The sequence below is a fragment of the Stegostoma tigrinum genome, chromosome 12, assembly GCF_030684315.1.
Source record: "Stegostoma tigrinum isolate sSteTig4 chromosome 12, sSteTig4.hap1, whole genome shotgun sequence".
In the NCBI taxonomy this organism is placed as follows: domain Eukaryota; kingdom Metazoa; phylum Chordata; class Chondrichthyes; order Orectolobiformes; family Stegostomatidae; genus Stegostoma; species Stegostoma tigrinum.
In genome coordinates, this window is record NC_081365.1 from 1127661 (window position 1) to 1151852 (window position 24192).

At 43.6% G+C, this 24192-nt stretch overlaps 1 protein-coding gene across 3 annotated transcripts in view; it reads right to left on the reverse strand.

Moving 5' to 3' along the window:
• slc37a1 (solute carrier family 37 member 1) overlaps positions 1–24192 on the reverse strand; it is a 113218-nt gene that overhangs the window by 44526 nt on the left and 44500 nt on the right. For all 3 annotated transcript variants that reach the window (XR_009446533.1, XM_059650070.1, XM_059650069.1), the window contains exons 10-13: positions 15998–16081; positions 8060–8209; positions 2424–2514; positions 487–549 (exon numbers count right to left, since the gene is read on the reverse strand). Coding sequence is in view for 2 of the 3 variants with exons in the window: in XM_059650070.1 (XP_059506053.1) it covers positions 487–549; positions 2424–2514; positions 8060–8209; positions 15998–16081 (388 nt within the window). In the remaining variant the exon portion in view is untranslated. The remainder of the gene's footprint in view (positions 1–486; positions 550–2423; positions 2515–8059; positions 8210–15997; positions 16082–24192) is intronic.

A 24192-nucleotide genomic window follows, 5' to 3' on the forward strand; every position in this document is an offset into this window, starting at 1 on the left:
GCCTGATCGTTAGCAACTCCTTTGTCTGTCCAACTGTCTTACTCTCTCCCTTCGGGCTCTGTCTTATCGTTTACACCCTACCCCACCCACCTCCCTATTTTCTGCACATAAACTGACATTTCCGAGCAACCATCAGTTCTGAGGAAGGGTCACCAGATCCGAAACATTAACTCTGTTTTCTCCTCCAGATGCTGCCAAACCTGCTGAGCTTTTCCAGCAACTTTACTTTTGTTCCTGATTTACAGGATCCACAGTTCTTTCAGTTTTTGTTTGTCTCACGAATCTGATTTGTTGTTAGCTGATTACATTCGGGAGTCCAAAGGATGTAATATTTGAAGTGTCCAACAACTTAAACAACTCATCGGTACGTCTACAGTTAAACAATTCACGTTGTGCAATGAGTCACTTTCCATCTGGTGTTCTCTTTCCTTTTGCTAATATTTCAGAAGAAATTAAATCTGGAGAAGTAATTTGGGGGTCTCATACCTATGATTCCACCTACATCAAACAGGGTTGAAAGATCTCCAGCTTTTTTTGCTTCAAAGTGTTCTGAAAATACAAAATGAAACAAATTGGAAACAGGTAAATATTTCAAACTCTCAGTGCACGCAGGTTTCTCAATGCCACCTATCTATCACTTATTATGGGAATGCCATTTTCTGTTCTTTTAGAATGAAGGAACAAGGGTAATTCAGGTAATTATCGACCGGTGAGCCTGACATCAGTGGTGTGGAAGCTGCTGGAGAAGATACTGAGGGATAGGATCTATTCCCATTTGGGAGAAAATGGACTTATTAGTGATAGGCAGCATGGTTTTGTGCAGGGAAGGTGATGTCTTACCAACTTGATAGAATTCTTTGAGGAAATGACAAAGTTGATAGATGAGAAAAGGGCTGTGGATGTCATATACATGGACTTCAGTAAGGTGTTTGAGAAGGTTCCCCATGGTAGGCTGATAGAGAAAGTGAAATCACATGGGGTCCAGGGTGTGCTAGCTAGATGGATAAAAAACTGGCCAGACAACAGGAGACAGAGAGTAGTAGTAGAAGGGAGTTTCTCAAATTGGAGACTTGTAACCAGTGGTGTTCCACAGGGATCTGTGTTGGGACCACTGTTGTTTGTGATATACATAAATGATCTGGAGGAAGGTATAGATGGACTGATTAGCACGTTTGCAGATGACACAAAGATTGGTGGAGTAGCAGACAGTGAAAGGAACTGTCGGAGAATGCAGTATAATATAGATAGATTGGAGAGTTGGGTGGACAAATGGCAGATGGAGTTCAATCCAGGCAAAAGTGAGGTGATGCATTTTGGAACATCCAATTCAAGAGCGAACTATACGGTAAATGGCCCTCCAAGCTTGTGCCGATCCAGATTCTCGATCTAAACCTGTCGCCTATTTTCCAAGGATCTGTATCCCTCTGTCCCCTGCCCGTTCACGTGTCTGTCTAGATACATCTTAAGTGGCGCTATTGTGCCCACCTCTACCGGCACCCACTGCGTAAAGAACTTTCCGCGCATATCTCCCTTAAAGTTTTTCCCTCCCACCTTGAACTCATGACCCCTAGTAATTGAGTGCCCCACTCTGGGGGGAAAAAAGCTTTTAGCTATCCACCCCGTCTATACCCCTCATGATTTTGTAGACCTCAATCAGGTCCCCCCTCAATCTCCGTATTTCTAATGTAAATAATCCTAATCTACTCAACCTCTCTTCATAGCTAGCACCCTCCATACCAGGCAACATCCTGGTGAACCTCCTCTGCACCCTCTCCAAAGCATCCACATCCTTTTGGTAATGTGGTGACCAGAACTGCACACAGTATTCCAAATGCGGCCGAACCAAAGTCCTATACAACTGTAACATGACCTGCCAACTCTTGTACTCAATACCCCGTCCGATGAATGAAAGCATGCCGTATGCCTTCTTGACCGCTCTATTAACCTGCGTTGCCACCTTCAGGGAACAATGAACCTGAACATCCAGATATCTCTGCGCATCAATTTTCCCCAGGGCTTTTGCATTTATAGTTCCAAGTCCAATGACACTTCCTCAAAACTGAACAGAACAGAGTTCTGAGGAGGATCACTCAACCAGAAATGTTAACTCTAATTTGTCTCCACAGATGCTGGCAGACCTGCAGAGCTTTTCCAGTAATTTTGGTTTTTGTTTTTGATTTACAGCATCTGCAGCTCTTTCAGTTTTCACTCATACTGACATAATGGATAAGTTCTTTGGGATATATATGGTACACTATTACACCCTTATAAAAACTAAGATGCTGCTGCTGTCGTATCGTATCAGAGGGGATGATACCTTTCAGGGATGCTTTGAAACAGAGCTGCAGTGTACATCTCTAACAATTCCAATACTAATCTCAGTCAATGCAACCACAGCACTGGTTTAGAATGCTAATGCTTACCTTTGTTAGCAAGATACATTGGCAGCCAGAAAAGGAACGTATAACTGACCAGCTTGGCAAAGAGCAAACACAAGGCAAATTCCACCACCCCCTGTAAAAAAAACGACAAGCAACTTACAACCGCAGCCTCCCAGCATAAAAAAGCCTTTATAATGCTTGCAATCATTTATGATCCGATTTAGAAATAGTATCATTTATTTTTGATTGTAGAGGCAAGCGGGTTTTGATCTGCACGAGGAAGTTTAAAAATTAACTTGTCAATCTTTCTGGAGATATGAAACTTGGGTCAGAGAGCAGCTGACTGAGCCACCTGGTGTGATAATGAGAGTTTGTTTGTATTGTGAGAATTTTACAATCAGAGATAAATCAGCACGCAGACAACGGAGGGAAAGGTGAGCTAGCTGCGGTACTGTGGAAACATCTAAACCTGGATGTGATCTTGGGCAAAGACACTCGTTGCAAATAACTCAGCATATGAATTGGACGTAGAGTTGAAGATAATACACCACATCAAGGATGGGAACAGATACATCAACACTTGGATTCAGAAGGCAATCACAGCCTTGAAGAAATGGTAGCGCAAATGACAGGGGGGTGAGAGCCTGGGTGAGGTAGGTCAGGGGTCAGAAGATATTACAATGCTGGCGCCTCAGATGTTGCAATTATCCAACAAGTTTGAAGTGCCCAGCTGTGTGGGTGAAAGCAAAGTCTTTCAGAAGAAGAAGCAGAGTGACCAGATCAACTTGGCTCAGTACACCTTTCAAGTGTGGAGAGTAAAAAAGAACACACAATGAAGGACAGACACTACTTTGTGACTCCAAACAGCTGTGTTACCTGATCTGTAACAGAGCTCATGATATCTGTTCAAAGCTGGACTGGAACTTGCAGCCCTGAACAGTTTGATCCAGCTGTTATGGCCCTTGAAGTTGCCAATAACATCAGCAGGGCAAGTAAAGAGGATCTGCTGAGACAGTTGGAGGAGGTAGGCACTAAACTGAAGGGCAGAATCTCAAGGGTAATGATGGCTGGATTCCTGCCAAAGCCACTGGTTAATTGACATGGTCACAAAAGACTTGTGAAATAACTACATAGCTCAAAAACAGGTGTGGGAGAAGTGTGATCCAGTTTCTGAGGCTTTAGAACTGGAACTGGGTACAGCCTCCATTTTCTCATTGGGACTGTCTGCACCTGAAATGTGCTGGGACCAGTGTTCCAGCAAATTTCCATATAACTAGGGAAGTACAGAAGATTTAAACTAAACGAGGGGGAGTGAGGAATCAAACTTGGGATGATGTAAGAAATCAAAGATGGGAAAAGTCAGGCTGATACAGGGAGTCGAGCTGAGGAATTCAGCACGTTTTCAGCATAGGGTGTTAGAATGGCCTGTTCTGGAATAGAGAGAACCATTGAGACTCGATATTGTGTAATGAGATAATATTAATGAATGATCTCACAGTGAAGGTGCGCGTATGTGGCAGTGACCACGACAAAACGGAATTTACAGTAAATTTGAGAGAGAAAGGGAACTTGAACTTATTTTGGAAAATTTGAAAAAGCAGCACTTTGGAGGACATGGAAGCAGAGCTCGCAAAAGTGAAGATGTAACTTAGGTTAAAAGGAGAATTCAACAGAGGCAGTGACAGATATTGAATGGATACATTAACATAGAACATTACAGCACAGTACAGGCCCTTCGGCCCTCGATGTTGTGCCGACCTGTCATACCGATCTCAAGCCCATCTAACCTACACCATTCCATGTACGTCCATATGCTTATCCAATGACGACTTAACTGTACCTAAAGTTGGCAAATCTACTACCGTTGCAGGCAAAGCATTCCATTCCCTTACTACTCTGAGTAAAGAAACTACCTCTGACATCTGTCCTATATCTTTCACCCCTCAATTTAAAGCTATGCCCCCTCGTGCTCGCCGTCACCATCCTAGGAAAAAGGCTCTCCCTATTCACCCTATCTAACCCTCTGATTATTTTATATGTTTCAATTAAGTCACCTCTCAACCTTCTTCTCTCTAATGAAAACAGCCTCAAGTCCCTCAGCCTTTCCTCGTAAGACCTTCCCTCCATACCAGGCAACATCCTAGTAAATCTCCTCTGCACCCTTTCCAAAGCTTCCACATCCTTCTTATAATGCGGTGACCAGAACTGTACACAATACTCCAAGTGCAGCCGCACCAGAGTTTTGTACAGCTTCACCATAACCTCTTGGTTCCGGAACTCGACCCCTCTATTAATAAAAGCTAAAACACTGTATACGCCTTCTTAACAGCCCTGTCAACTTGGGTGGCAACTTTCAAGGATCTGTGTAAATGGATACCGAGATCTCTCTGCTCATCTACACTGCTAAGAATCTTACCATTAGCCCTGTACTTTGCCTTCTCGTTACTCCTACCAAAGTGCATCACCTCACACTTGTCTGCATTAAACTCCATTTGCCACCTCTCAGCCCAGCTCTGCAGCTTATCTATGTAAAGGGAAAGAAACATTGAGGCCTGAACCCACATTATTGGTCAACTCAAAAAGGTTTGAGGTAGCATTAAACTAAAAGAAAAGTTATATAGTTGTGCAAAGACAGATGACAGGCCATAAAATTGGACAGAATAATTAGTGAAAGGAAAGAATGACTAAAAATTTAATAGGGAGGGACTAACTGGTGTTTGTGTAAAAGCTAACCAGAAATATCAAAACAGATAGGAGATTCTCCTAAAATAAAAGAATTAGCAAACTGGTTGTTGGTCCTGTAGGGAGTGAATGAGAAGAATTAGTATTGGAAAAATTAGCAAATGGTAGTTGAATTGTACAAATATTTCACATCAGTCTTCATAGAGGATACAAGTCACATCCCAGAAGCAGTAATAAATCAGGAAATGGAAGGGAGGGAAGAAATCACTGGAGAAGTGGGACTGAGTAACTGTTGGCACTGTGAGCCAACGTGCCTGCCTCCTGATCAACTATATCTTGGGGTCTTAAAAGCGGCTACTGGATAAGTTGATGCATTGGTTGTAATTTTGTAAAATTCCCTTGATACAGGGGAATGTCCAAATAGACAGACAGCATCACTAACTCCTTTATTGTACTGGCCAGATGTCAGATCTCTCAGTGGGAGCACATTTCGGTGATAGTGATCACAACTCCCTGACCTTTGCGATAGTCATGGAGGGGGATAGGAGCAGATGGTATGGGAAAGTATTTAATTAGGTGAGGGGGAATTACAATGCTATTAGGCAAGAACTGATGTTCCCAGGGAGATGCATGACAGAAATGTGCAGGTTGTTTCAGGGAGCAGTTGCTTCAGGTACTGGATAGGTTTGTCCCACTGAGGCAAGGAAAGGATGGTAAAGTGAAGGGATCTTGGATGACATGACATGTGGAACACCTAGTCAAAACGAAGAAGGAAGCTTACTTAAGGTTGAGGAAGTAAAGATGGAATAGGGCTCCAGAGGTCTACAAGGTTGCCAGGAAAGAACCGAAGAAGGGACTGAGAGTTAGAAGGGGGCATGAGAAAACCTTGGCGAGTAGGATCAAGGAAAACCCCACGACGTTCCATGCTTGTGACGAACAAGAGGATGGCCAGTGAGGGTAGGGTCAATCAGGGGTAGTGGAAGGAACTTGTGTGTGGAGTCAGGGGAGGTAGGCAGGCCCTTAATGAATACTTTGCTTCAGTATTCACCAGTGAGAGGGACCTTGATATTTGTGAAGACAACACGAAACCAGCAGATATGCTCAAACAGGTTGTTGTTAGGAGGGATGTGCTAGAAATTTTGAAGAACATGAGGAGAGATAAGAAGTGATAATGGGAACTGCAGATGCTGGAGAATCCAAGTTAAAGTGTGAAGCTGGATGAACACAGCAGGCCAAGCAGCATCTCAGGAGCACAAAAGCTGACGTTTCGGGTTTAGACCCTTCATCAGACAGCTCTCTGATGAAGGGTCTAGGCCAGGATAGATAAGAAGATCCTTGTGTCCTCACTGTCCACTGGAGTTGTACCAGATGATTGGAGGGTTTCAAATGTCATTCCCTTGTTCAAGAAAGGGAATAGAGATAATCCTGGAAATTACAGACAGATCAGACTTACTTCTGTGGTGAGCAAATTATGGGACAGGATTCTGAGAGTTTATATTTATGATTATTTGGAAAAGCACAGTTTGATTAGAAATAGCCAGCATGGTTTTGAGAGGGGCAGGTCGTGCCTCACAAGCCTTATTGAATTCTTTGAATATGTGACCAAATACATTGATGAAGGCAGAGCAGTGGATGTGGTGTATATGGATGTTAGCAAGGAGGCATTGGATTCAGGGAACTTGGCTGTCTGGATACAAAACTGGCTGTCCATTGGAAGGCAGAGGGTTGTAGCAGATGGAAAGTAAAGTATTCAGCCTGGAGCTTGGTGATCAATGGTGCCCAACAGGGATCTGTTCTGGGACCCCTGCTCTATGTGACCTTTATAAATGACTTGGATGAGGAAGTAGAAGGGTGGGTTAATAAGTCTGCTGATGGCATGAAGGTTAGAAGGGTAGTGGACAGCGTGGAGGGCTGTTGTAGGTTGCAAAGAGATATTGACAGGATGCAGAGCTGGGCAAAGAAGTGGCAGACCGAATTCAACCCAGAAAAGTGTGAAGTGATTCATTTTGGGAGGTCGAATTTGAATTCAGAATACAGGGTTAATGGCAAGATTCTCAGCAGTGTGGAAGAACTGAGGGGTCTTGTGGTCCACGTCCACAGATCCCTCAAAATTGCTACCCAAGTTGATAGGGTTGTAAAGAAGGCATATGGCGTGTTGGCTTTCATTGGCATGGGAATTGAGTTTAAGAGCCGCGAGGTTATACTGCAGCTCTATAAAATCCTGATGAGACCACACTTGGAATATTGTATTCAGTTCTGGTCACCTCATTTTAGGAAAGATGTGGAAGCTTTAGAGAGGATATTTACCAGGATGCTGCCTGGGCTGGAGGGCAGCTCTTATGTGGAAAGGTTGAAGGAGCTGGGGCTGTTTCCATTGGAGTGAAGAAGGATGAGAGATGACCTGATAGAGGTTTACAAGATGGTGAGAGGCATAGATAGAGTGGATAGTCAGAGACTTTTTCCCAGGGCAGAAATGACTATAATGAGGGAGCATAATTTTAAGGTGACTGGAGGAAGGTATAGGGGAGGTGTCAGAGGTATGTATGTTCTTCACACAGAGTGGTGAGTGTGTGGAATCTGCTGCTGGCAGTGGTAGTAGAGTTAGATACTTTAGAGACTTTTAAGCAACTCTTGGATAGGCACTTGGATGATAGCAAGTGTGCAGGATAATTTGCTCTTAGTAGGACAATAGTTCAGCACAACATTGTGGACAAAAGGGCCTGTACTGTGCTGTACTGTTCTGTGTTCTATGTACACTAAATGTTGAAAGTAGGATGGCCTGATTCAAAACATTTGTGACATTAACTTTGTGTCCTTTCCTGAGGGCTTGGAAGAGTTTACATCTGGATAGGAGCCTGAACTTTGAGTGTCTTTGCAAAAAAGGAATTATAATTCATGTTGAGCTGGATATCTCAAACAACCAGCCAGTATGACACAGCCAAGGCAGAGATGAAAATCAAAACAGTCCAAACAGTGAGCCCCTCCTAATTACTCACTGGGATTCTCAGGGCTGCAAAGAAGTTGATTGCTGCTGGTGTGTGTCCTCTCTCATTGCTGACAACAACAACATGGCTTGTTAGTAAACCGTTGGACTTGGTTGAAATCTGTTGATCACTGTCCTTCAAAAAACATTCCTGTTCTGGATCCTGTTTAATTTTTTAAAAATATTAAGTCACAAGGAACATATTGTAAGTATCAAATTAAATAAAACCAAGACTAAAACAAATTAAATGCAATTTAAATTCACCGAAGCTGTTGGAAATAGCAAGCAAATTCCCTGGGATTCACTGTCAGAAACAATAACTTACCACATTTCTTTCAACTTTAGCTCTGCTCAGTATTTTTCATGTTTTTATTTTTAATCTCAGCATTTTTTTCAAATTCAGTCATGGTCTTGATAGCTAGGTCAGCATTTGTTACCCAACCCTAAAAGGCCATGAATTAAGTGTCTTGCTCGGGCCATTTCAGAGGATAGTTAAAATCAAACACACGGTTGGATCTGGAGCGAGACTGAGTGAAGATGGCAGATGTCCTTCCCAAAAGGTTACTACTGAGCCAGATGGGTTTTAACAACAAATCAAGAATGGTTACATGGTCATCGTTACTGAGCCAAGCATTTTTTAAAAAATTTTAATTGTTATTAATTTGATTCAAATTACACTGGCTACCATAGTAGGATTTCAACTAGTGTTTATTTAATTAGTTCAGGGATGTGGGCTGGCTGGGTCAGCATTTATTGTACATCCCTAATTTCCCTTGAAAAGGTGGTGGTGAGCCACCTTCATGAACTGCTGTAGTCCATGTACTATAGGTTGACCCATTATGCTGTTTGGGAGGGAATTCCAGGGTTTTCACCCAGCAACAGTGAAGAAACTATCGATACACAAGGGGTCAATTTGGGTCAGTGCTGTTCACATTCCCTCAGTAGCCAGTTCACAATACTGATAGGTAATTTTCAACTGTACAATGGTAAGATGAGTCCTGTATGCAATTGAACGGAACAGAAAAAAAACAAAATCAGCTGAAGGATATGGCGTAACAGATTCACTGATTCATACAGTGCAGAAAAGGGCCTTTGGCGAGTCCGCATCAACATGATTACCACTAAAAATGTGCTATGTCAAGTTTCTTGCACTTGTCCAAATATCGTAACATTTAAGGATTATGCAAGTATTCAACTAAATACTTGAAGAGGTTGTTAAGCTTCCCAGCCTCCAATACATTCCCAGGCAGTGCATTCCAGATAGACATTACAAACAGCAGGTTAGAAACTACATGGGATTTAGCAATAAATATTTCATGTTACAGGAACTTTGGAAAAGACAGGGTAATTATGAAAGATGTAATTACCAAATCAGAAACAAAGAGATGTGAACGGCCAGTAGAAATGGTCATGTCAAAGTAAGGAACAGCAAATCATGGGATGAATAAATGTTCAGAGCTATGCATGCCTCTTCATGGAATAGTCCCTCTTCTGCTGTTACACCAGCATCATCCTTCACCTCTTCCTCCGCGACACTGATGGCTGTTACTGGTGCTGCCTCCTGCTCCTATGAGCAGCTCAAACAGTTCATTAATTTTACTAACACTTTTCACCGCAACCTGAAATTCACCTAGACCATCTCCAATACCTCTCTTTCCTTCCTGGACCTCCTCTCCATCTCTGGTAACCACCTCAGCACCATCTATTTTAAACCCACCGACTCCCAAAGCTACCTAGACTACACCTCCTTTCACCCACCTTCCTGCAAGAATGCGATCCCTTACTTCCAACTCCTTCACCACCACTGCAACTGCTCCAAGATGGAGGCTTCCACTCCCGGACATCCCAGATGTCCTCCTATATCAAGGACTGTAATTCCCCTCCAGTGATCAAAAACGTTCTCAACTTCATCTCTTGCATTTCCCGCACTTCTGTCCTCAAACCTCCCCCCACCAACAAAAATAAAGAGAATTCCCCCTGGTCCTCATATACCACCCTATCTGCATCCAGCACATCATCCTCCATCACTTTTTCCACCTACAATCTGACCCCAACACCAAAGAGATATTTCCCTGCCCACCCCTATTTGCCTTTCGTAAGGACCACTCACTCTGTGAATCCCTTCTCTGCTCCGCATGCCCCACCACCACCAGCACCACACCTGGCACTTTTCCCTGCAACCGTAGGAGGGCCTACACCTGCCCCTATACCTCCGCTTCACCTCCATCCCAGGCCCAAAGCAAACCCTTCATATCAGACAGGGGATCACCTGCACATCCTCCGACCTGGTCGTCTGCATCTATTGCTCCCAATGTGGCCTCCTCTACATCGGGGAGACCAAGCTCAGACTCAGGATCCGATTTGTAGAGCATTTGCGCTCCGTATGCAGTAAACACCACCACCTTTCAGTCGCCAACCATTGTAACTCTCCCTCCCACTCCCTGGGGGACATGTCCATCTTGGGCCTTTTCCAATGTCATCATGACACCACATGCAAACTAGAGGATCAACACCTCATATTCCAACTTGGGAGCCTACAGCCCAATGGCCTAAACATAGAATTCACCAGTTTTAAAATCTCCCCACACCCCCATCCCCACCCCATATCCAACCCTCCCTCTTACTGCCACCTCCTTGACCTGACAACCTGTCCATCTTCATCCCCACCTATCCACCCCACCCTTCCCACTGACCAGACCCCAATATCTCCTATTTGCATCCACCTATCACCATCCCTCCTCTCTCTATTTATTTCCCAGCTCCATTCCCCCCCCCAGTCCTGATGGAGAGTCCCAACCTGAAACACTGACTTTCCTGCTCCTCTGATGTTGCCTGACCTGCTGTGTTCCTCCAGCTCCACACTGAGTTGACTGACTCCAGCATCAGCAGATCTTGCTATCTCTCAGAATGCCTGACTATTGCAATATAGTTAAGGACTGTGGAGAGAGGGCTGGGATGTAGAGAGATTTTAAAAGCACAAAGCCATGACCACATAGTTAAAATGAGAGAACAAATGCTCCACAGAACAACAGAAAGAAAGAAAAACTACAAGTAGTAAAGCTAATGAAGTTCTGGAATATATTTGAGAATTCTCCGGAGCAACATGTTTCAGAATCAACGAAGAATATGAGATTCAGTGATATGTAATGCACCAAGAATTAGATAACAATCTGCTTTTAAGGGAATATCCTGTGAACAATGATCACATGAATGAATCAGATATCAGGCTCAATCACCATTCTGATTTGGAAATATAATGCAGTTCCACCAATATCACTGGATCAAAAATCACAGAACATCCACCCTAACAGCATTGTGAGGTGTACTAACACCACAAGGGCTGCAGCTGCTCAAGACAAAGTCAATTAGGGACAGGCAATAAATTTGCTGACTAATTTTATTGTATTTAAGTGGACAATTAAACAACTCACTGGAGGGGGCGAGTCCATAAATAACCCCATCCTCAATGATGGAAGAGCCCAGCACATCAGTGCAAAAAGGCGAGTCTGAATGATTTGCAGCAATCTTCAGCCAGAAGTACCGAGTAGATTCTGCAAGCCAGCCTCACCAGTCTTCTGCCAATTCGATTCACTCCACGTGATATCAAAACAAGATTGGAGACACTGGATACTGCAAAGGCTATGGCCCTGACAACATTCCAGCAATAGTACTGAAAACTTGTGCTCCAGAACTTGCTGCTCCCCTAGCCAATCTGTTCCAGTACAGTTACAACGCTGTTATCTACCTGACAATGTGGAAAATTGCTCAAATATATCCTACACACAAAAAGCAGGACAAATCCAACCCAGCCAATTACCACCCCATCAGTCTACTCTCAATCATCAGTAAGGTGAGATGGAAGGTGTCAGTAACAGTGCTATCAAGCAGCGCCTGCTCAGTGACACTCATGTTGGGTTCTGCCAGGGCCACTCAGCTCCTGACCTCATCACAGCCTTGGTTCAAACATGGACAAAAGAGCTGCATTCCAGAGGGTGAGGGGAGAGTGACAGCCCTTGATATCAAGGCTGCATTCAACCGAGTGTGGTATCAAGGAGCCCCAGCAAAACGGGAATCAATGGGCACCAGGGGACAAACTCTCTGGTGCTTGGATTCATACCTAACACATAGGGAGACGGTTGAGGTTGTGGGACGTCAATCATCTCAGCTCCAGGACATCTCTGCAGGAGTTCTTTAGGGTAGTGCCCTAGATCCAGCCTTCTTCAGCTGCTTCATCAATGACCTTCCCTCCATCATAAGGTCAGAAGTGGGGATGTTTGCTGATGATTGCTTAATGTTCTGTGTCATTCGTGACTCCTCAGACACTGAAGCAGTCTGTGTTCACATGCAACAAGATCTGGACAATATTTAGGGTTGGGCTGACAAGTGGCAAGTGACATTCATGCCACACAAATGCCAGGCTATGACCATCAACAAAAAGAGACAATCTGATCACCACCCCATGACATTCAATGATGTTACCATCACTGATCCATGACTAACAACATCCTGGGGGTTACCATTGATCAGGAACTCAACTAGGCTCACCACATATACACTGTGGCTACAAGAACAGGTCAGAGGTTAGGAATGCTGCAGCGAGTAACACCTCCTACTCCCCAAAGCCTGTCCACCATCTGCAAGACACAAGTCAGGAGCGTGATGGAATACTCCCCACTTGCCTGGATGACTGCAGCTCCAACAATACAAGAAGCTTGACACCATTCAGGGCAAAGCAGCCCGTTTGATCGGCATGACATTCACAAACATCCACACACTCCACCACTTATGGTCACTAGCAGCAGTGTGTACCATCTACAAGATGCACTGCAGACATTCACCAAAGATCCTCAGACAGCACTGTCCAAACCCACCACCACTTCCATCTAGAAGGACAAAGATAGCAGATATATCCGAACACCACCACCTTCAAGTTCTCCTCCAAGCCACTTACCATCCTGACTCAGAAATATATCACCGTTCCTTCAGGGTTGCTGGGTCCAAATCTTGGAATTCCCTCCCTCAGGGCATTGTGGGTCAACCCACAGCAGGAGGATAGCATCAGTTCAAGAAGGCAGCTCACCACCACCTTCTCAAGGGTAACTAGGGCCAGGCAATAAATGCTGGCCAGCCAGTGACGCCCACATCCCACAAAATGTATAAATAAAAAAGTAGTCCCAGCATGATCTGTATAGTACCAGAATGACAGCAACCAATGACTTATACAAAAGATTTCCTTGAAACTTTAGTTTGGCTCAGTTTATTACTGATCTTTTATTGCACATTCCTGCAAACTCATGAACTCAACTAAGTCTAAATTTGGCTTTGATATTTAACATTTTTGAAAAATAAGTTACAGTTAAAGTAGTAAGCATCAGAACTATTTCTCTCTCTACAGATGCTGCCAGATGACTGAGTTTCTCCAGCATTCTCTGTTCTAACACTACGACTGAATATTTCAGTTCTCCAGCATTTGCAGTTGTGCTTTCACTTAAGTTCTGACAAACTTCTACAAAACAGAGACAATACAGCATGGAGCTGGAAAAACAGAGCAGGCCAGGCAGCATTAGAAAAATAGAAAAGTTGTTTCGGGGGTTGGGGCCCTTCTTTCTGGAGGGTCCCAACCCAAAACTTCAACTTTCTTGCTCCTCTGATGCTGCCTGGTCTGCTATGTTCTTCTTGCCCACGCTGTATTGTCTCTGACTCCAGCATCTGAAGTTCTTACTATCTCCAAACTTGTATAAAATACTGGTTCAATCTCAACAACAGTATTGTGTACAGCTATGGACACATAGCCTTAGGAAAGATTAAGGATGACAGGCATGGATTTCAGGTAAATAGCAATTAAAGCAATGGTAGCACAAGGAAAATCGTTTTCACTGCATCTGGTTAGGCTCTGAAATGCACTAAATCTGTGTTGGACACATGCTCACACAAGAACGTCCAGAGGAAGGTGGATCATTATCTTAAAGGAATAGAGGCAGGGGGACAAGGCAACTTGTTCTGTCAGAAAGCCAGGACATGTGCAATGGGCTGAATGGCCCCTCCCTGCACTGGAGCAGTTCCATGATTCTAAATTCAAAGCAAGTATGAAATGGGATAGTTATAAAAAGCAAATAATAATAAAAGATGCAATAAGAAAATACAAAAATTGAAAACAACATCATAACAAATATTTTATGAAGAGATGATGAGGGGTACACCCTCTGTATCAGCACTGTCAGTGTACTTGTACACTGTACACAAGTAGGGATGGGCAATGACGTGCAAATGCAAACAATGTTCGCACCCTATGTAACTATGTACAAAAACAGATTATGGCACAGGGAAATGTAGGCCCAATTAAGATATGGAAGATCACAGTGAGCAATACAGACCCTTAGAAAATAGATGACAGGTTTAGACAGAGGATCTCAATCGGCCCAGGCTTGGAGGGCCGAAGGGCCTGTTCCTATGCTGTAGGTTTCTGTTCTTTGATTTGCAAATTGTGCTGAACACTGTACCATCATCAGTGAACAGCCCCATTTCTGATGTAATGATGGAGGGAAAGTTATGAATGAAACAGCTGAAGTTGTTTGGGTCTACACCGCAGACGTGTTCCGGAGTTGAAATGACTGATATTCCAACAACCACAGCCATCTTAAACAAAAACAGAAATTTCTGAAAAACCTCAACAGGTCTGGCAGCATCTGAGAAGAAACAGGATTAAAGTTTTGAGTCCAGAATGACTGCTCTTTGGAATTGAGGGGTGCTGGAATATGATGGTTCATCTTCCTAAGAGCCAGGCAAGGTTCTAACCACTGAAAAGTTTACCTCTCCTTCACAGTGGCACCAGTTTCATTCTGCCTCTTTGATGCCACACTCCGTCAAATGCTGCCTTGCTGTTAAGGATGGTTACATAATCCTCGCCTCTGGTGTTCAGCTCCTTTGGATCAAGGTTGCAAGGAGGTCAGGAGCCAAGTGGCCCTCAGTTTGTGGCTCTCAAACTGAACACCAAACGGGCAGATTGTTGACCATGAATTAGATTATCGCACTGTCAGAGGTGACTTCCATTAGTTGGCTGATGATCAAGCGTAGACTGATAGGGCAGTAGTAATTGGCTGGATTGGATTTGTCTTGCTTTGCACAGATAGAATAAACAGGAGTAATTTTCCACACTGTCAGGTAGATGGACTGTCATAGCTGTAACTGGCAAGGCTTGATTTAGGGCGTGGTCAACCTTGACGCATTCAGTGTCAGCACCACTGCCAGGACGTTGTCAGAGCCCATAGCGTTTGCAGTGTCCAGTGTCTCCAACCTTATCCCACTGAGAATATGACTGTGTCAGGCTGTTACTTGACTAGTCTGTGAGACAGTTCTCCCAGTGTTGGCACCAGCTCCCTGATGATTATCAGGAGTCTGCAGCGTTCATAGGGTTCATCATGTCCACTGCCTAGGTTGCTGTCAAGTGGTCTGTCTAGTTTTGTTCCATTCTTTCAGTGTCTGTAGCAGCTTGATACAACAGAGTGCCTGCTCAGCCATGTAAAGAGGGCAGTTAAGATATAGCCACATTTCTGTGGGTCTGGAGTCACATGTAGGCCAGACCAGGTAAAGATGGTAGATTTTCTTCCCTAAAAGGACATTAGTGAACCCAATGGGTGTTTACAATAACTAATGATGTTTTCATGATTGCCATTAGAGTTTAATTTTAAACTCCTGATTTATTAATTGAAATCAAATTCAACCATTTGTCACAGTGGGATTCAGGCCCATATTCCCAAAGTGTCTGTCCATGGCTCTGGATTATGAATTCAGTGGGGAGGTGATACCACCACCTTCACATCATCTTTCCTTAATTGTTATCATCATTTCTCTCTCATCACCCTCTCATCCTCAGCTGAACTTGTACGGTTCCCCGTTCTGCCTGTAAACTGCTGGCCAAAATTAAATACAAATCCATAACATTCATGCTTACGCCCAATGAATCGCTTCCACTGTTTCGGTAAAACTGGTACTTCTGTTTAAATCCATCCCATCCATTTGAACATTTGGATGGTTTCTGTGGACAAAGAAATAAAGGAAGAAAAATTAATACATCCAATAATCCAGAAGTGTCAGACTGTCCAGCAGAGTTGCATTTTCATGTCACATTAGACATTCTCTCCCTTCCTAATCTCTCTAACTTCACCCAGACCTGCTCCACAAGCTCAGCACTGCTCTAATTCTGACCCTGTAGAACCCAACTGCCTTGTGCCCAAGAGTGGCTATGTCTAATTTCTTGCCTTTTCCCCATTGCCTTATGTTATTTCCTAAAAACAGAACATAGAAAACAGAGGAGTAGGCCATTTAGCCCTATGAGCCTGCACTGTCATTCAATGTGACTGTGGCTGATCATCCCACTCAGCCCTTGTTCCTGGTTTCTCTCTATAGGTTTTGATCCCTTTAGCTCCAAGAGGTATATTTAACGTGTTCTTGAAAACATTCATTCAATGTTTAGGCCTCAATTGCTTTCTGTGGCAGGTAATTCCACAGGCTTACAACTCTGTATGAAGAAGTTTCTCCTCGTCTCAGTCCTAAGCGGCCTACTCAATTTCCTTCAACTGTGGCCCCTGGTTGTGAACTCCCCAGTAATTAGGAACATCCTTCCTGTGGTTACCCTGAATAGTCCTGTTAGAACGTTTTTAGGTTTCTATGAGATCCCGCCTCATTCTTCTAATCCATGCAAATAATTCCATGTAAGTCTTGAATGTTTCAACTGGACCTGCCTTCTTCACAGTTCCAGGCTGTATGTTCCACACCTGATCCATTTGCTGTGCAAGAAGATTATTTTCCAAACTTTGAGGCTACTGTCCTTGTGAATCCGTGTTTTCCTCCCTTCAATATGATCCTTCCTATGATTTAGGGCTCAAAATGAGGAGAATACTGCAAATATGGTCTGAACAAGGGTTTATACATGGAACCACTCCTTTCTATAGTTTTACTCCCTCAAGAAAACAACAAATATTCCAGGAAGCTTTCTTAACACTCTGTGTCTATTTAAGTGACTGAACAATTTTGGGACTTGGATTCACAGTCCTCTCTGCTGCTCAACAGTTTCTTGTTATTAGAAAATACTCCAATTTCTCTCTTTACAACCAAAGTGGACAATCTCATATTAGGCCCCATCTCTCAGAGATCCTGTTCACTTAAAATTTAAATAAGGGAGATTAATAAGATAAAGCAACTAGTTCATCAGGTGGGGCAATCCAGAACAAGGCAGTTCAGGATTAAATGAAGGAAGCAAATTTGCAATATTACAATATAAACAAATAAAGAATCCTGAAAGGTCTTGATAGATGGAGGTTGAGGGGATTTTTCCTCTTAAGGGAGAACGTAGATGTAGGAGTCACACAGTTTAAAAATCAGGAGACATCCATTTAAAACTGAGTTCACATATTTTCTCTCAGAACATTGTAACTCCTTGGAACTCTTTTCCTGAAAAACTGGTGGAAGCAGAATCCTTCGCTATTTTTATGATAAGGGTGAATAGATTCTTGTTAAGCAATAGTCTGTATAGTTAGCAGGGGTAAGCTGAGTTGACAATTAGATTAGCCACTATCATATTAAAATCGCAGATCAGGCTCAAGGACTGAATGGCCTACTCCTGTTCCCATTTTCTATGTTTGCTTTGCTGGATTTGTATGTTTGGGTGGGGATTGTGGATATCTGGAACATGATTGATGGTCAGCTGAAATCTTCGTGATTGAGATCAATAGATTTTTTGAGTGATAAAGTGATCAAAGAATTTGAGTAAAAGGTGGAGAAATCAATTTGAGGCATAGATTCGTCTGTCAGTGGTGAAGCAGCTCGAAGGGAGAAATAGCCTATTTCAATTCACATGTTCCTTTGGCCACAGTCACCACATTACAGAGAGAAAACCTGGACATTCTATTCAACAAAATTCAAGAAATCCAGGAGTTTTTAACGAGGTATTTGCAATAAGTATTAGATTCACATCAATACACAATAGATTAGGGAGGCTCAGAGAAGACCACTATAAATTACATTTGTGTAGATGTAAGGGATTGCTTAAAATTTCTATCCCCGACCCCTCAGTAAATAAGCTCCTGATATCTGGGACAAGCTGCTACCATGTGCAATGAGATTATATTTACTGCACAACATGCTGAGAGATTCTAGAATATTTGCAAACAGATCTTGTGGGTCATTAGAGTTGGGTCACCCTGCTGGTGAGATTCCCTGGACCGTGTCTGATCACCTTTGGAGTTTAAGATAAGTTCTGCCTTTGCTCCTTCCTGGAAATTGTGCAGCTATTTGGTTAACGAGGCAGTAGATGCGACTGGGGCTTGAGGGGCCGAATGAACTTTACCTGCCATTGTGCACCTCAGGGAGGTGCATTGTGGAGACTCACGGTTGGTGTGTTGACTCCCAGGTGCCAGGGTGTTTGATGTCTCTGATCGTGTTTTTGAGATCCTTAAGGGGGAGGGGGAGCAGCCCCAAGTCGTGGTCCACATTGGCACCAATGACATAGGTAGGAAGAGAGATGGGAATTTAAGGCAGAAATTCAGGGAGCTAGGATGGAAGCTGAGAGCTAGGACGAACAGTTGTTGTCTCTGGTTGGGTGCCTGTGCCACATGCTAGTGAGGCGAGGAATAGGGAGAGAGAGGGGTTGAACACGTGGCTACAGGGATGGTGCAGGAGGGAGGGTTTTGGATTCTTGGATAATTGGGGCTCTCTCTGGGGTAGGTGGGACCTCTACAAGCAAGATGGTCTTCACCTGAACCAGAGGGGTACCGATATCCTGGGGGAAAAATTTGCTTAGGCTATTCAGGTGGGTTTAAACTAATTCAACAGGGGGATGGGCACCACAATTGTAGTTCGACTATAGAAAAGGTTGAAAGTAGGGTGGTCCGAAATAAAGTTTCAGGGAAGCAAGATGGCACCGGCAAGCAAGAAGTTGGTTTGAAGTGTGTCTACTTCAATGCCAGGAGTGTCCGGAATAAAGTGGGTGAACTTGCAGCATGGGTTGGTACCTGGGACTTCGATGTTGTGGCCATTTCAGAGACATGGATAGAGCAGGGACAGGAATGGTTGTTACAGGTTCCGGGATTTAGATGTTTCAGTAAGAAGAGAGAAGATGGTAAAAGGGGCGGAGGTGTGGCATTGTTGGTCAAGGACAGTACTACAGTTGCAGAAAGGATGTTTGGGGACTCGTCAACTGAGGTAAGAAACAGGAAAGGAGAGGTCACCCGGTTGGGAGTTTTCTACAGGCCTCTGAATAGTTCCAGAGATGTAGAGGAAAGGATAGCAAAGATGATTCTCGGTAGGAGTGAGAGAGACAGGGTAGTTGTCAGAGGGGACTTCAACTTTCCAAATATTGACTGGGAACACTATAGTTCGAGTACTATAGATGGGTCAGTTTTTGTCCAGTGTGTGCAGGAAGGCTTCCTGACACAGTATGTAGATAGGCCAACAAGGGGCAAAGACACGTTTGATTTGGTACTGAGTAATGAGCCTGACCAGGTGTTAGATTTGGAAGTAGGTGAGCACTTTGGTGATAGCGATCACAATTCTGTTCTGTTTACTTTAGTGATGGAAAGGGATAGGTGTATACCACTGGGCAAGAGTTATAGCTAGGGGAAAGGCAATCACGATGAGATTAGGCAAGATTTGCGGAGCATAGGATGGGGAAGAAAACTGCAGGGGATGGGCACATTAGAAATGTGGAACTTATTCAAGGAAAAGCTCCTGTGTGTCCTAGATAAGTATGTACCTGTCAGGCAGGGAGGAAGCTGTAGAGTGCAGGAGCCATGGTTTACGAAGGAGGTGGAATCTCTGGTCAAGAGGAAGAAGGCGGCTTATGTTAGGATGAGATGTGAAGGCTCAGTTAGGGCACTTGAGGGCTACGAGGTAGCCAGGAAAGACCTAAAGAGAGAGCTTAGAACAGCCAGGAGGAGACATGAGAAGTTGTTGGCAGATAGGATCAGAGTAAACCCTAAGGCTTTCTATAGGTATTTAAGGAATAAAAGAATGTTGAAAGTAAGATCAGGCCCAATCAAGGATAGTAGTGGTAAGTTGTGTGTGGAGTCAGATGAGATAGGGGAAACGCTAAATGAATATTTTTCAACAGTATTCACTCTAGAAAACGACAATGTTGTCGAGGAGAATATTGAGATACAGGCTACTAGACTAGGTGGGATTGAGGTTCACAAGGAAGAGGTATTAGAAATCCTTCAGAGGGTGAAGATAGATAAGTCCCCTGGGCCGGATGAGATCTATCCTCGGATCCTCTGGGAAGCTAGGGAGGAGATTGCCGAGCCTTTGGCATTGATCTTTAACTCGTCATTGTCTACAGGAATAGTGCCAGACGACTGGAGGATAGCAAATATGGTTCCCCTGTTCAAGAAGGGGAGTAGAGACAACCCTGGTAATTATAGACCAGTGAGCCTTTCCTCAGTTGTTGGTAAAGTGTTGGAAAAGGTTATACGGATAGGATTTATAATCATCTAGAAAAGAATAAATTGATTAGGGATAGTCAGCACGGTTTTGTGAAGGGAAGGTCGTGCCTCACAAACCTTATTGAGTTCTTTGAGAAGGTGACCAAACAGGTAGATGAGAGTAAACCGGTTGATGTGGTGTATATGGATTTCAGCAAGGCGTTCGATAAGGTTCCCCACAGTAGGCTATTGTACAAAATGCGGAGGAATGGAATTGTGGGAGATATAGCAGTTTGGATCGGAAATTGGCTTGCTGAAAGACGACAGAGGGTGGTAGTTGTTGGGAAATGTTCATCCTGGAGACCAGTTACTAGTGGTGTACCGCAAGGGTCGGTGTTGGGTCCACTGCTGTTTGTCATTTTTATAAATGACCTGGATGAGGGTGTAGAAGGATGGGTTAGTAAATTTGCAGACGACACTATGGTTGGTGGAGTTGTGGATAGTGACGAAGGATGCTGTAGGTTGCAGAGCTGGGCTGAGAGGTGGCAAATGGAGTTTTATGCCGACAAGTGTGAGGTGATGCACTTTGGTAGGAGTAACCGGAATGCAAAGTACAGGACTAATGGTAAGATTCTTAGTAGTGTAGATGAGCAGAGAGATCTCGGTGACCATGTACACAGATCCTTGAAAGTTGTCACCCAGGTTGACAGGGTTGTTAAGAAGGCACACAGTGTTTTAGCTTTTATTAATAGAGGGATCGAGTTCCGAACCAAGAGGTTATGGGGAAGCTGTACAAAACTCTAGTGCGGCCACACTTGGAGTATTGTGTACAGTTCTGGTCAACGCATTATAAGAAGGATGTGGAAGCTTTGGAAAGGGTGCAGAGGAGATTTACTATGATTTTGCCTGGTATGGAGGGAAGGTCTTACGAGGGGAGGCTGAGGGACTTGAGGCTGTTTTCATTAGAGAGAAGGTTGAGAGGTGACTTAATCGAAACATATAATCAGAGGGTTAGATAGGGTGGATAGGGAGAGCCTTTCTCCTCGGATAGTGACGGCGAGCACAAGGGGGCATAGCTGTAAATTAAGGGGTGAAAGATATAGGACAGATGTCAGAGGCAGTTTCTTTACTCAGAGAATAGTGAGGGAATGGAACGCTTTGCCTGCAACGGTAGTAGATTTGCCAACTTTAGGTACATTTAAGTCGTCATTGGACAAGCATATGGACGCACCTGGAATAGTGTAGGTTAGATGGGCTTGAGATCGGTATGACAGGTCGGCACAACATCGAGGGCTGAAGGGCCTGTACTGTGCTGTAATGTTCTATGTTCTATGCACCTGTTTTATATTCACTGATATATGTTACAGTAGTTTCAGAGAACCACAGCACTTCATTCTTATGAGTCGGGAGATCAAGGTCATATGCAAACAATTGCAGGTTGTAACATTCTGCATTGGGACATGGTGGCATAATAAGTAATGTCAATGAATTACTAATCCAGAGGCCCAGGATACTGCTTTGAGGCAGACTATAAAACAAAGGAACTGAAGGAGGCCATTCAACCCATCTCTGATGAAGGGTCTAGGCCCGAAACGTCAGCTTTTGTGCTCCTGAAATGCTGCTTGGCCTGCAGAGTTCATCCAGCTTCACACTTTGTTGTCTTGGATTCTCCAGCATCTGCAGTTCCCATTATCCCTATTCAACCCATCAAGTCTGCTCTGCCATTCAATAAGATCATGGCCAATCTGATAACCCTCAACTCCACATTCCTGCCTCTTCCCACAGCTCTATTCCCTATCCCACCATGGTGGAATTTAAATTAAAGTAATGAAATTAGAACACAAAGCTAGTCTCAGTAATGGTGACCATAGCAACCTACATATGTACAAACACGTGAACCAGGAGCAGGACTAGCAACAAGATCCTGGTTGATCAGATTCGGGCCTTCATTCCACATACTCATCCATCCCAATAAGCTTAAACATCCTCGTTAGTCAAGGAATGGCCTGCCTCAGTCTTAACATATTCAAAGACCCACCTCCACTGTTCTCCGTGAAGAGAGTTCCAGAAACCTACAATCTCAGAAGAGATAACAAAGTGTGTGGCTGGATGAACACAGCAGGCCAAGCAGCGTCTCAGGAGCACAAAAGCTGACGTTTCGGGCCTAGGCCCTTCATCAGAGAGCTCTCTGATGAAGGGTCTAGGCCCGAAACGTCAGCTTTTGTGCTCCTGAGACGTTGCTTGGCCTGCTGTATTCCTCCAGCTACACACTTTGTTATCTTGGATTCTCCAGCATCTGCAACTCCCATTATCTCTGAACCTAAGAAGAGAGTTTTTTTTCTATCTCCATCTTAAATGGGAGATGCCTCACTTTTAAAGTGTCCCCCTAGTTCACTCCAGTCTTCCCCACAAAAGGAAATATTCTATCAACACCCACTCTATCAAATCTCCTCAGGATCACGTATGTTTCAATAAGATCACTTCTCATTCCTTTTATTCGTAATCAATCTGGGCTCAGCTCTTCCTCAAGAGATAACCTCTACATCCACTCAATCGTGTGAGCATTCTTTGTTCCTTCTAATGCAATTAGATCCTTTCTTAAATTAAGAGGTGAAAATTGTACTCTATGAGGCCGCACCAATGCCCCTTATACAGCTTTAATAAAACATCTTGACTGTTCCACTCCGTTCCTTTTTCTGTAAACTGGTCATATACTTTATGGCACACCTTCAAGCAGATGGATCTTGAACCCAGGCTTTCTGGCCCAGAGGTTGGGACACTTCTGCTACACAACTAGACCCTTAAACACTTAAAATGAGTGCACCCTTCCACAAATAACCCATTCCATTTGCCTTCAAATCACTTGCTGCGTGCACATTCCAACCTTTTGAGATTCACATTCCAGGATACCCAGATCGCTCTATACCCCAGGGCTTTGAACTTTTTACCATTTAAGTAACATCCTGTCTAGCTTTTCTTCCTACCAAAATTGCTGTGTTGACATTTCCCACATTAAATGCCATCTGCTAAATTTTTGCCAACTGATTCTACTGATCTACATTCCTTTACAGACTTATGTCTTCTTTGCATATTGCTTTACCAACTAAACAGTGTGTTGTCAGCAAATGCACTAACCATAAATTCGGTCCCCTTATCCAAATCATTAGTGCGAGTTGTAAATAATTGATTGCCCAGGAGTGATCCTTTGGCACACCAGTCACTTTTCCTGCCATTCTGAAAATGACCCATTTTTGCCAACTGTTTTCCATTAGCAAGCTAAACTTCTATTCATGCTAAAATGTCGTCCCTGATACCAAGAACTCAATGAGTGACCTTTTCATTGGTAAGGAATATGACTCGCATTTTGAGGCATGTCATGAATTGAGGGGGGTCCAGGGTTCATGCACCATTGACTGCCATTTCATTCTACCCAAGATGCTAGTTACATTTAACATGATTAGACAATATCAACATGAATTTATAGAGGGGAATTCAGCTTTGAAAAACCTCCTGGTGTTTTTTTAAGGACGTAACAAGTACAATAGATAAAAGGAAAAACCAGTATTTTTGGATTTTCAGAAAACTTAAACTTTTCTGTGGGATTTTGATAAGTGAAATCAAAACGCAAAATATTAGGTAATGTACTGTCATAGATTGAAAATTATCACAGTAGCCCATAGTGTTTAAGGTAGTATAGAAAATTACACAGAACTGGTTCATGGGCAGAATGTTA